At 34.2% G+C, this 13,328-nt stretch overlaps 2 protein-coding genes across 2 annotated transcripts in view; one reads left to right on the forward strand and one right to left on the reverse strand.

Annotated features, from left to right (window-relative positions):
* ARHGEF26 (Rho guanine nucleotide exchange factor 26) overlaps positions 1-11,180 on the forward strand; it is a 167,621-nt gene extending 156,441 nt beyond the window's left edge. Inside the window, exon 16 of the mRNA XM_007164806.3 lies at positions 11,096-11,180. The gene's annotated coding sequence lies outside the window, so the exon portion shown is untranslated. The remainder of the gene's footprint in view (positions 1-11,095) is intronic.
* DHX36 (DEAH-box helicase 36) overlaps positions 3,367-13,328 on the reverse strand; it is a 51,048-nt gene continuing 41,086 nt past the window's right edge. The window contains exons 18-25 of the mRNA XM_007164804.2: positions 12,807-12,980; positions 12,572-12,658; positions 11,548-11,631; positions 8,932-9,031; positions 8,749-8,839; positions 6,171-6,291; positions 5,354-5,506; positions 3,367-4,953 (exon numbers count right to left, since the gene is read on the reverse strand). Of these exons, the coding sequence (XP_007164866.1) occupies positions 4,768-4,953; positions 5,354-5,506; positions 6,171-6,291; positions 8,749-8,839; positions 8,932-9,031; positions 11,548-11,631; positions 12,572-12,658; positions 12,807-12,980 (996 nt within the window). The 3' untranslated portion in view covers positions 3,367-4,767. The remainder of the gene's footprint in view (positions 4,954-5,353; positions 5,507-6,170; positions 6,292-8,748; positions 8,840-8,931; positions 9,032-11,547; positions 11,632-12,571; positions 12,659-12,806; positions 12,981-13,328) is intronic.

The raw sequence follows: 13,328 nt of genomic DNA on the forward strand, positions 1-13,328 counted from the left end.
TCAATCTGTGAGGAAGACATAACAACCCTAAATGTTATGTACCAAATAATAGAGCTTCAAAATACATGAAGCAAAAACTAACAGAAATGAAAGGAAAAAACAGACAAATCCATAATATAGTGGTTAAAGGTATAGAACAGAACACCATCAAGGAATGGGACCTAACTGACATTTTTTAGCGAACACTCCACCCAACAACAGAAGATTATACTTTCTTTCCATGTAGATATGCAATATTCACCAAGACAGATCACATTCTGGGTCATAAACTGACAAATTTAAAAGAACAAATCATACAAAGTATGTTTTCCAACCAGCATAAAAGAATCAAACTAGAAATTAACAACAGAAACACCACAGGAAAATATTCAAACACTTGGAAATTAAACAGCATGCTCAAACAATTTGTGGATCAAAGAGGTAAATATATAAAGAAATAAAAAACACACTGAATGCCATGAGAATACATCAAAACATGTAGTTTGCAGCTAAAGCAGTTCTTAGAAAGGAATTTATGGCACTAAAACACTTAAATACAGAGAAAATCAATGAAACAAATAGCTAGTTCTTTGGAAAGACAAATACAATTGATACACCTTTTAGCAAGACTGACCAAAAAAGAGACTATCAATGTCAAGAATGAAAGAGCACATATTGTTAGATTCCAGAGATATAAAAGGGTAAGAGGCTACTCAAGCAACTCGACATAAATTTAACAACTTAGATAAAATGGGCCAATTCATTGAAAACCACAAACTACCAAAACTCTGAGCAGTCTTAAAGGTTGGCTCTGCAGTGCTTCCACATCAGCTGTCTTCCTTCGCTCCCATGCCTTTACCCACACCAGAAATGTTTTGTATTATTATGCCCTATTCATCATCTCATGGTGGATGTGCAACCTCCTGACATCATGGACCCCTAAAACTGGTGCTTTTCTCTTCCGGCACTTGGTAACGGTGGTTTAACTCTTGCCACTGTACTAGCCAATTGAAGAGTGGCACATTTTGCCATTTTAAAGGTCAATGAACTTAAAATTTTCTGCAGCTCTAAAATTCATAAAGAATAATCCTTCCTCTTTTTAATCAGATATATCCCTAAAGCCCCAATTACTTAACGTATGAGGTGGAAAATCAAAACACACATATAAGTACATAACAACCAAGGAAAATGGCAAGTAAGCACATGAAATATGCTCATCACTGATTATATTCAATAGAAATAACAAAACCACAACAAACTATGAGACTCCACATCCATTAAAGGCAAAAATTAAAACAACAAATAACTAAAAATACCCAAGTACTGGTGAGAATTTGTAACACCTGGAACCATACTATATGGAGGGTGGGTGTGTAAAACATGGTATACCCACTCTGTAAGTCAGGTTGGCAATTTCTTATATGACACAACAATCCTAATCATAGGTATTTACCCAAGAGAAATGAAAACATCTATCTATCTACACATAGACCTGTATACACATATTCATAGCAGCTTTATTTATAATAGCAAAAAAACTGAAAATAACTAAGAAGTCCATCAACTGGTGAAAGAATAAACAAGCTGTGGTACAACCATACAATGCAATACTAAATAATAAAATAGGAACTAACTTCTGATATACACAGCAACATAAATATCTCAAAAGCATTATGTTAAGTGAAAGAAGCTGGACACAAAAGACTACATATGGTTCCATTTATTTGAAATTCTAGAAAAGGCAAAGCTAGTGACCAAATGGTTGCCAGTGGGAGCAAGGGATTGACTGTAAGGGGAAAAGGGGAGATTCTTAGGTGACAGGAATGTTCTATATCAATATTGTGGTGATAGCAATTACATGACTTTATACATTTGACAAAATTCACAGAATTACACTTGGGTAACTTTATTATATATAAAATAATATCTTAAAGCTTATTAAAAAAGAGTTTGTAACAGCGGTAACCTTTTTTTTAATATGTTGCACTTCCAGATACTCTATAATGAATATGTACTTTTAAAATCAGAATAAAAATGCCATGTAAAAACAATTAGCATATTATAAATATATGATTATACTACATGATCACAGTTACTTAAAAATATACACAAACTCAGAGCTAAAAGAGGGGAAGGAAAATTACCATTTACTTTGGGTAATGGAGTACTAAAATAAATTCTTCCTATAGCTCTTCTATGATTTCTAACTTGTAGGGTGGACCTTGTTTTAAAAATGAAGAAGTGAAAATCACTTGCAATATTGGTATAAATGTATCTAGAGCTTTTGCCCAAGTTAATAAATTAGGAAGGTGTCACATGGACTCACTTTTCGAAGACACTTCTTAAAGATTATCCAGTAGTTTATTTCTTTCGTTTTTTTTTTTCTGTAAGTTTCTGTTTCAGGGTCATTTTTTTAAAGAGTTATCCTTGGTATCACTCAGAATGGTGAGGCAAATAGTTTTCTTCGTAATTTAGTATCTTATTCTTTAAAACTACCAAATAACAGATAGTTCTGAGACCTGGAATACATTTTTCACTAAGTTACACCCTATTCTGTAAACAAAAGAAAAACATAAATAGCACCTTCAGGCAAAATTTCCATCTTGACTGGCTATAGAGAAGACATAAATTGGAGGTGATAATAACTCCTTTGATCTCTCTGAATAGCTCATCTATTAAACAGTTCTGCAGAAACATTTTCCCCATTTATGGAGATTAAATATTTGTCTATGAACATGGAGCCAATTAACTAGTAATCTGTTTTTACAGATTTTTAAAATGCTTTCTGCCAAGACCGTTTTGGCCAACTGACTGAATTTAAACTGGATAGTAAAAGCAAGCCAAAAAAAAAAAAAAAAGCACAAACATAAAAACAAACGTTCTTATAGAACAAATAGGACCTAATGATCACCTTCAGTTTAGGGGCAAAACTAATATGCCACAAAATGACCCAGTACAAGAATTCAGTGAGAGGCAGATCACTTTTGGGATACTAGCCAAGAGAATGGACTTAGAACCACACAAATACATTCAAAACCCTAGGAGGCAATGATAGGTTGACATACATTCCCAGAAATGGAAGCAGTACCTGAACCAGTGCTGTTAAGATCATCATAGAATTATCAATCAATCCCAGTCATCATACGATACTCCTTTCCTTTGGCTTCTTTGGAAGGCACAATAAAATCTGTAGTTTTTAGGGTGCAGCAGGATGTTCTTCCTATGTCTCTTTTTGCAGTATTTCCAGTACTACAACTTTTCTCAGACACAGGGTCAAACTGTTAGATCACAAAATAAGTGATAGAAGCCTCAGCAAACAACACTCAACATTGTGTTTCAGTTAATACCCTTCTGCCAAGTTATACAAAAGACCCTACTAAAAGTGGCTAAAACAAAGAAGGGTTTATTATGTCAGAATAAGTCCATGTGCAGGGCAGTTGCAGAGTTTGGATAATTCAACAGCTCACTAGCATTATCAAGGACTCTGGTGATTTCCACCTGCCCGCTCAGCCAACCTTGTGATCCTAAGAGGGTTGCAGCAGTTCCAAGTGCCAGAGTCAGACAAAACAATATCCAAAGGAGGAGCACAGAATTTCCTTCTTTAAGTCTTATTAGTAAGGAAAATCTTCTCAGATGCCCCTGTGCAGATCTCTTCTCAGCTGCCATCAGCCAGGACAGGTTCACATATTCATGCCTCATCAGTTACTTATAAGGAGAATAAGACCATGCATGATTGGCTTAGAACAATCCAATTCACCCTTGGGGAAGAGGGTCCAACATCCCTGGGAACAAGCAAGCAGGAAGGGAGGGACAAAATGGCTGTTGGATAGCAACCAAGAGTATTTGTCAAAATCTGACAGGGCTGAAAACATACAGTACACGTCACACTAGCTTCCACTGGCTGAGAGGGTAAAATAGCACTCAGAGCATGGGGAAGAAAAGTCTAACATAATGGATTGTTATTAAAAAAATGTTTCAAATAATAACTATAACTTAGTACACAATACATGCCAGACACTACTCTATGCACTTTACATATGATAACATATTTAATCCTCATAACTGTTACCTGTATTTTACAGATAAGGAAAAGGAAACAGAGAGAAGCCAAGTAATTTGCCTAAGATATGTGGTACGTGACGGAGCTAAAATCTGAACTTAGACAGGCTCTAGACCCATGCTCTCAATTGCTACATTACACTGCACAGGGTGATGTAAAAGTGGTGCAAATATATTCTAAGATAAAAAACCATCAGATAAACCAAGGGATAGGTGGAGATGCAGAAAGCAACCCAAAAAGCTAGCTGAGATTTACACACTGTACATTTTATTAAATACTGGGCTTTATTACAACAAATTAATTTACTTCTGATAGAAGTTTCATTAGAGGAGATGTGGATGTGTTCAAATTCTTATTTGATACTGCTTTTTGGCTAACCATTCTATTTTTACTGATTCTATACTCAGTCATTATGGGCAGAGAGATTAATATTTCATAACAGAACAAAGGAATTTCTCAAGTGGTACAACATTCAAAATATGTAAGAGGAACACTCTCAAAATGTGGACATGACCACTACAGAGTAACTGTTTTTTATGGTATATTTATAATAGCTACAGATGACATTGTTAACTCATGCACATTAAGTCTTTATTTACTACCTACTGAAGGTTTCTACCTTACACATGAAAATTACTCATGTCCTGGGGTTTGACATCTAGCCAAAAGTTAAACCATGATGGAAAATGGCTATCAAACTGGCTTTTCAGGGCACCACAGAAAAGCCGTCAGCTGTAATATCCATCCTGAAATCGTGGTGGCAAGTTCCTGGCAGTTGCTTTTTCCTGCGTTTTGAGCAAGTCTGTAATAGCTGAGAGTACTGCACAGTCTCTGGATTTAGTGTCCTTCCAGTCTACAGGATGGGGACTTTCAATCTTCTCTTGCAGAAGGATATCTAGTTCCTTTCTTAATTCCTGAAGTTGGAAAAATTATACATGTTCAACAAAGGCAGATGTACTATCAAACAATGTAATAAATAAAAGTGACTTCAGCCGGTACAAGAAATTTAATAAGCTATTACACAAAAAGACTGAAATATCTAATGAGCAACTAACTAAAGTGTGGTTATGAGTAGCCAACTTAAGTAAAAAAATACAAACTTTTCTCACACTGAGCCATTTAGAATGGTTGGTCTGTAACTATCTCAAAAAACAATTCAGAAAAACTATGAATCAATTTCTCAACACAATTTACTCTGTTGAAATAAAGCAAGAAATATTTAACGTAACATGTATAACACTTGGAAGAACAAAACCACAAGACCACATACTAACTTGTATGCAGAATCAAAGACAATCATGTAAAGTCAGTCACCTTAACAAGATGGGCGATTCTTGCTGGAGACTGAAAGATGATCCATTCATCTACAGCAATAGTTTCCTGATCATTATCCTTCTGAATGGAAATATCACCTCCGAAGAACAAGAGACAGTATGGAGAAACTTCTGTGCAGTCATACAAGTATATCTATAATGAGAATTAAGGCAAATTAATACATTAAGGAGTCTGAAAGGATTATTGCCACATTAATTCAATAGTATCACTAGTATCAATCTATTAGTGCTTTCCTTCTAAAACAGGTATTATCCTTTTAGTGTAATTACAGAGACTAAATTTGAAGAAATACCATTTAAACAAGCCATTCTTACTTCAGAGAACAAAGGAGTTTTATATTTTTGTTTCAATTCAATCAATAGCACTATTCTGTAAACAAAATATTTCCTAAGTGATAAAACCAAAACACTAATGTAGCTGAAGTTCTTTTTATTTATATATTAACAGAATTCCCACTTAATATTCTGACCAATACTTGTATATTGACAGGCCAACAAAATTCTTTGAAAAGTGTAAACTCTTATATACCATAAAATGCCAGTATGTCTTGAAAGCAGGCTCTGAAAGAAAATTATGCAAATCAAATAACCATCCCAATTAATTAAAATACAAAGATCCATCATGACAGATCTGCACATTAAAAGTACAGGTTATTTGCTTAAAGAAGGTATAAGTAATGTCAGAAAAAAAATTTTTTTTAAAGAAAATAAATTTTGTTTATAATTATGAAAACTATACAATTTAAAAAATACAAGACTGTCATTCAGACCCATGGTTCTTTTATGTATTCACTTACGCTACTTGTTCTCATCTTCAGGTGATAGATAAGCCAGTTGTAGTGAAACTCTGTTTGCTCCACATTAACGGATTTAGGATGAATAGCAACTAGTCCATCAGTTTTTGTGTAAACTTTCACCCTTTAAAAAAGTTAAAATGTAGTTTTAAAAAAGACAAAACAAAACTCTGGAGGATTCCAAACTAATCCCAGAATCAAAACAAATTCCACAGATGAGTTCAATTTATTTTTGCAATATAAATTTCCGAAGTTTTATTTTAATAAGACATGGAAAAATAATTGGCTAAATAAGAATACTCTAAATCATACAACAAATCCTTTTCTTATAGATATAATTACTCAACATATTAGAAAGATGACAAAATATTCCCTAATTATGTTAGTATATATACTATATCAGTAAAGTACAAAAAATGAAATACCTGATATAATTCTAAGTGAATCAGACCAAGAGAATAGTCTGTACATTTTACTGTAAATCATGATACTGATAAACAGCCGTCAATTTACAGAATAACTGTGAAATGATCTAAAATTAAAAATGAAGAATTTTGTTTAAAAGGGAGTTAGCTAAAACTGGTTTTTAAAAACCTATTCTAAAATGTTTTAAATGGTCTCACATTCACTGAACTACCCCCCCCCACCTTCAAAACAGGAATACTTGGAATAAATGTACACAGCTCTAGTTCAGTCTCTCTATTTTTAGGGGGTCCTTCCTTTGATAGTCACAAAAATTTTACCTCAATTTGTAGAAGTCTTTGATTAATATTATTCAACAGGGAGATGTCTGATAGTTTATATAGTCATTGGTAATTACAGCATAAAGCTGATAATCCATTAATCCTTCCTCTTTGTTTTTAAGAGCATCTTTTTCATGGTTCTAGGAATCCATAATATGTCTACCAAAATCTGAATCACAGTCATGAGCCATTATTCAGAATAAAATCAGCAACTGTTTTTCCTCACCACAGTCAATTTAACCAATGCCATCCTGCAACCCTACATCACCAGAACAGCAGGGTCTGGCAAACTTTTTCTATACAGGACCAGAGAGAAAATATTTTATGCTTTGTGGACCTTCTCTCACAACTACTCAACTCTGCTAGCGCAGCTGGAAAGCAGGCACAAACAACATGTGAACAAACAGGCACAGCTGTGTTCCAACAAAAACTTAAAACTCTTAGCCAGTATGCCAAAATGTGCTGACCCCTGCAAGAGACCAAAAGAAAGCATAAACCCAAAGAGAACTACCTTTCTTTCATAAAGCCTTCCCAGGACGGCAGAGGGATATATAAAATGTTTGTATTTCAAGGAGTCTCTCTGTTAAGCTACCTGTAAGTTTAGGGATAGATATGAAGAAGAATTTGACAAAGTGCTGATGTCAAAAAAGTACTCAGATCACTTAAAATGTGGATAGTCCAACTACAGTGATTAAAATTCATGTAACCCATAACCTTCCACGTGAGAATAGGGTTTCTCAACATCAGCATTCTTGACATACTGAATTTTCTGTTGTGGGGACTGTCCTGTGCATTACGGAATGCCTAACAGCATCCCTGACCTCTATGTACTAGATGCTAGTAGTACATATTCCTCCATTTATAACAACCACAGATGTCTGCAGACACTGTCAAATGTCCCCAGCGAGGCAAAATCACCCAGGTGAGAACCACTGCACTGCTGTACTCTAGGCTATCTTTGAGGTCTATATTTTTTCATGTTTACAGAATATCCAACTTTTTCATTTAACATCAGTTCAAATATTTTATGTCAATATACAGTGATGTTTTATATGCCTAACAGAAATGCCATATAATATGGTCTTATAAAACCATAATTTCCCACTGCTACTAGACATCTATGTTGTTTACAATATACCTGTCAAAAAACATTTGGAATTACTTCCTTAGAACATATTAAATTAAAATATTCACTTATGAATCCACGGGGCCAGTGACTATTTTAATGACTGCTGATACATAATTTTAATCTAAACTGTCTTCCAAAAGGGTGGCACCAATTCACATACCACTAGCCATTTGTGACTTTCAGTTTCTCATTTTCCTCACTGGAATGAATTCTTCTACTGGGCAAAAATATGCCTTATTTGTTGTCTCCAGTTATACTAAGGCTGACTCTATTTGTACATACATGTAAAGTTTTATTTTATTTCTCAAAATAGTAAAATCACCACAATTTTATTCAAAGAGCTCAAGTAGAAAATTACTTGTTTTAAAAGAGAGGGAAAAAAATCCTAAAACAAAATTTACTCTAAACAAAGTCTACCCAGGCACTGGTTTTTAATAGCTGGCTTACTGTTCTCATATTTACATTGCTATTATATTTCACTAACATTCTTTGTGAAAAATGGGTGATGAAGGAGCAGACTCCAGGGATGTGCTATGAGAGAAAGTGATGCCCATGGTAAACAGTTTGCCTTCTCTTCAATGACCAAAAGTAACAAGAATATGGCCCGATTATCAGTAAGAACAAATGTACAATATAAGCCCTGTTGCAGTAGAGGATTTCGAAAGTTTGAGAGAACTACAAATAATTCATAATAATCTTCAATGCTTACATTTTTCTTTTTTTACCCAAATTTAGTCGGATTTTAGCAACTTTGGGATATAAACCAGCACAGATGACAGCTTTAATTATCTTCTCATTATCTATTGGGGGTGGGAAGGTAGAGAAAAAAAAGTAAAATACTGATACAACTGACAACAGCAGCAAGTTATTTACACTGTATTTTCTGCTTTACCTGAATTTATATTAGATTTTGGATCTTTAGGATTTCTACTGCTTACAAATCCAGCTCCAAGAAGATGCTCAGCAAACTGCCCTTTCATGTTATGCAGCATCTAGGGAGCAATGGTAACAAACAGAACTAGAATACCTTTCACACAAATTTATAGGGGTTATGAAGCATGTACTCATAAATAAATTTAGCTTTGAGCTTTCCCTGCTTTATGAAACACTTTTGCAAAAATGTGATGTTTTGGAGCAGGGGTTGGTAAAGTACAAAATTTATAAAAACCTGTTTTTGTCAATAAAGTTTTATTGGAACAAAACAACACCCATTCATCTACACACCATCTTTGGTTGCTTTTGCATTATAATGGCAGAAGTGAGCAGTTGCAACAGAAACCGTATGGATTGTAAGCCAAAAATATTTATTGTCCAATCTTAAGGCTTGCCTGCTGTAGGGAATAACAACTGATGTTTAAGGATTACTTCAGTTTACAAAAAGGCTCATAATTTTCAAAATTGCTCTCTACCCCATATTTTGAAAAAAAAAAAAAAACAGTAAAGCATAGAGAAAATAACCAACATTCATATATGTACTACTGAAAATTAACTACTGTTACATCCTGGCACAAGAGCTTAAGGCCTGTTTCTTGTCTTTATTTATAAGAAAAATCACTCTTTGGGTAAAAATGATACATGACTCATTATAAAAAGCATTCAAGGGCTTCCCTGGTGGCGCAGTGGTTGAGAATCTGCCTGCTAATGCAGGGGACACAGGTTCGAGCCCTGGTCTGGGAAGATCCCACATGCCACGGAGCAGCTGGGCCCGTGAGCCACAACTACTGAGCCTGCACGTCTGGAGCCTGTGCCCCGCAACGGGAGGGGCCGCGAAAGTGAAAGGCCCGCGCATTGCGATGAAGAGCGGTCCCTGCACCGCGATGAAGAGTGGCCCCCACTTGCCGTAACTAGAGAAAGCCCTCGCACGAACCGAAGACCCAACACAGCCAAAAATAAAGAAATAAATAAATAAATTAAAAAAAAAAAAAAAAAAAAAAGCATTCAAGTAGTACAGCAAAGTACAAAAGAAGACTACCCTAATCTCAATACTGTCAGAAATATCATTAAGTAAATAATATTGCAGACACTTACTATGCATTTATATGGACAGAAGGATTAGACAAAAATGCTATCCTAACAATGCGATAATGTAAATACAGAAGCTGTTTTTATAAAAGCATTCAAATTAATTTTAGTTCAATTTAAGGAAGTTAAATAGAAATGACACTGAACTAGATGAATCTTACATTTTTATAATCATAAGAGATATTTAATAAAGGATCCTTGTGTGCTTAAAGTAAGATTATGAGACATAAAATTGTCACATTTAAGTATATATCCCTTTTATGAATTATGTGACTTTAGTTTCCTCACCTACATTCTCTTATAACTGACTCTCTAGGTCATCTCCTGGTTTCTATCACCATTATTTTATTTATATTGTTCAGGATAATAACCTTTATTCTGTATCCATAATTCGCAATACTGTTTTGCATTTTTCCATATTTAATTTCAGTATCTACCACCAGCTGACTTAGCATGTACTCTCCATTCCTGAATTCTTTCTGATTCACTTCTTAACAGGCAGCATTTCACTGTCACTAAATATTTCAAGATCAACTCATGGGTGCAGTATCTCAACTGCTTTCTTGAATGCCTGTCATTTTTTATACTTGAATTAATATCTTGACTGGACATAATATTCTCAAAAAACACTTGGCTGGATTCAACCATCTTTTCATACTGTACTTCATTTTTTCCACTTAAGGGAAATGTTCTTACAATATATCTCTAAATACATATTCAACTACTCTTAAATTTTCTATGTAGAGACACCTATTACCTTTTTTTCCATTGGCTGTAGTATCTTTCAGAGTTATTACCCTTCTTTTCATTCTGTTAATGTTTGGGCACTTTTGATTAAATATGCTAGATTCTGGATTCTCTTACCCCCGTAGATTTGTTAAATCTATGCCACAAAGATGGAGTGTACATGTAATGGGGGAAGATGAGGATACTTCTACTCTCACCGGCTTGAGATCACTTCTCCAGTTCAGTGCAGAGTCTGAAGTCTGATGTGCATCTGCCCTGTTAATTGTTCACTTTCTTCTATTTCACAGATGCCTCCTGTCCAGTGTTTTCTCACTACACTAAGTCAGCTGAAGATAAAAATACCTACCCAAAAGTTAAAGAAAAGATACTCGCTCTGAGATTTTAAACAGATTTTAGGAGTATTAGTGAAAATTTTCAGGATGAATCATCAAAATGGCAACTAAAGTGTGGGTGCAGGAACAGTAATCAAGCCTCTCTGTGTTTTCCTGCTAAACTCTGGACTCATTTTTTTTCTTAGCCATTAGTTTTTTGTTTATTATGCTATACACCTTTTCTTGTTTTGTTGCATTGACTTAATAAAGATTCCTTTTATGATTCTGTATAATGATTCAACTTCATAAGACTAACTCACACAAAAGTTAAGCAAAAACTTAACTTTTTGCTATAGATTTGACTACACAAAATACATATAAGTCCCTAATCTAACATATGAGAATCACTTCAAAACATTCACCATTACCTGCAGTGTGTTTGAAGACAGAAAATATTCCCAGCAATAGTCTTTTTCATATCTGAAACCACGTTGTCTAGCTTCTTCCCAGCCCTATGAAGAAAAGTATTGATATTGTTCCCCAAAGCAAAGACTGCTTACCAGTTTGTCTTTATTTTGGTAATAATTTTACCTTCTACTGATATTTCATTTTCTTGTAAAAAATTCAAAGAATTTCCAAATTAACAAACTAAAAAAACATAAACTTCCCATGATCCTAGTTGTTAAGAGATAACCAAAACTGAATTTGCAGACCTTTCTTTACACAAAAAAGAGCAAGTTACACAGCAACATACTGTGCATTTTACATAAAATAGCATCATTCTGTACATGATTGTATTAATCAAAATGAGCACTCTGTTGAATACATTTCAATGCTATTATATATTTTCAACTTCAAAAATATATTGTTTTATTTTGCTTTAAGCTAGAGAAGGAGGGAAGATGGCAAAAAAGAAAATACTGAATGAGCTCAAAGGAAAAAAAATATAAACTTTCCCATAATAGGTAGTACAAAACTGAGACTAGAACTACAGTAAAAAGATGCTGTCTCTATACACCAAATTACATTTAAATGTTGCAAAGATGGATGATAAATGTTTATCCTCGGATAAGCCTGTCTATAAGAGAAAAAGTCTCTCTATCCTGAATAGTGTACATAACTATCATGCTCTATCAAAAATGTTAAATCTGAATACAGGTATAGTTTATTAATGAACAAAAAGGGACCTTCTGTCATAAATGTCAGTAAGACAAAGATACAAAAGAATAATAGCAAATAAAATTTTAAAATAAATTGTTCACTTGTTCCATTGTTATCAAAACACAAATATGGACTTTTTTCAAAAAGGGTAAATGTAATGAGCTATCACAAAATTGAAAAATGATGTACAATTTTTTTCAAATGTTCACCCAATTTTAGGCATTCTCACTTAGCAGTTTATTCCTGATAACTACAATACAGATTTTAAAAATTTAAATATATTCCTTTTACCTCAAATGCATTCACAACTGTCAGGTGATCACTTTTAGTATCCTTTGCCAATTCCTTTCTTCTTGCATCTGCAACCTTTTCTTTTCCCTTAAAACAGATGAAGGCAACTTAAATTGCTCTGATGGTATATAACAGAGAATGGCATTCTAATAAAAAGCCAATGAAAAATCTATCTAAGCAAACAACTATCCTGTGTATCTAAAAATACCTGGCCTTTTACTTGTATCTTTCTTACCAATGGAATCACAAAGGGATCTCTGAAGCTAAGACTAGCAGCAATGGTGAGCACCGGGTCGAGGCAACAGAACAGAGCTCCAAAAAGAATCATTTTTCCAATGTGTGGCTCAACTGGTAATCGTGCTAAGTGGACTCCAAGAGGTGTCAATTCTTCTTGTTTATCCAAAGCGTTCTGTAAAGTAAGAGTTTATGTTTAAAACACATTGTAAGCACCACATTTTAGTTTGCTTGAGAAAAAATAATAGGCCACTCTTAAGTCCAAATGCCCTAATATTGTTCAGCTTTAGTTCTCTTCATCAAAACGTAAGTTTGCAACATAAGTTTTGAGGTCAGCAAAGGTTAGAAACTTATTTAAACAGAAACAACTCGGCTTTACTATAAATGTTGGAAGAGAAATGAGAGAAATAACACACCAGTAAGTCTTCAAATAAAATCACCCAGTAAAGTACAAGAGTTGTAGGAGAAGTAAAACAAAAAATGAGACACTATTACATATTTGGAATATAGAATGCATAGCCCC

Source organism: Balaenoptera acutorostrata, chromosome 4 (assembly GCF_949987535.1).
Source record: "Balaenoptera acutorostrata chromosome 4, mBalAcu1.1, whole genome shotgun sequence".
NCBI lineage: Eukaryota > Metazoa > Chordata > Mammalia > Artiodactyla > Balaenopteridae > Balaenoptera > Balaenoptera acutorostrata.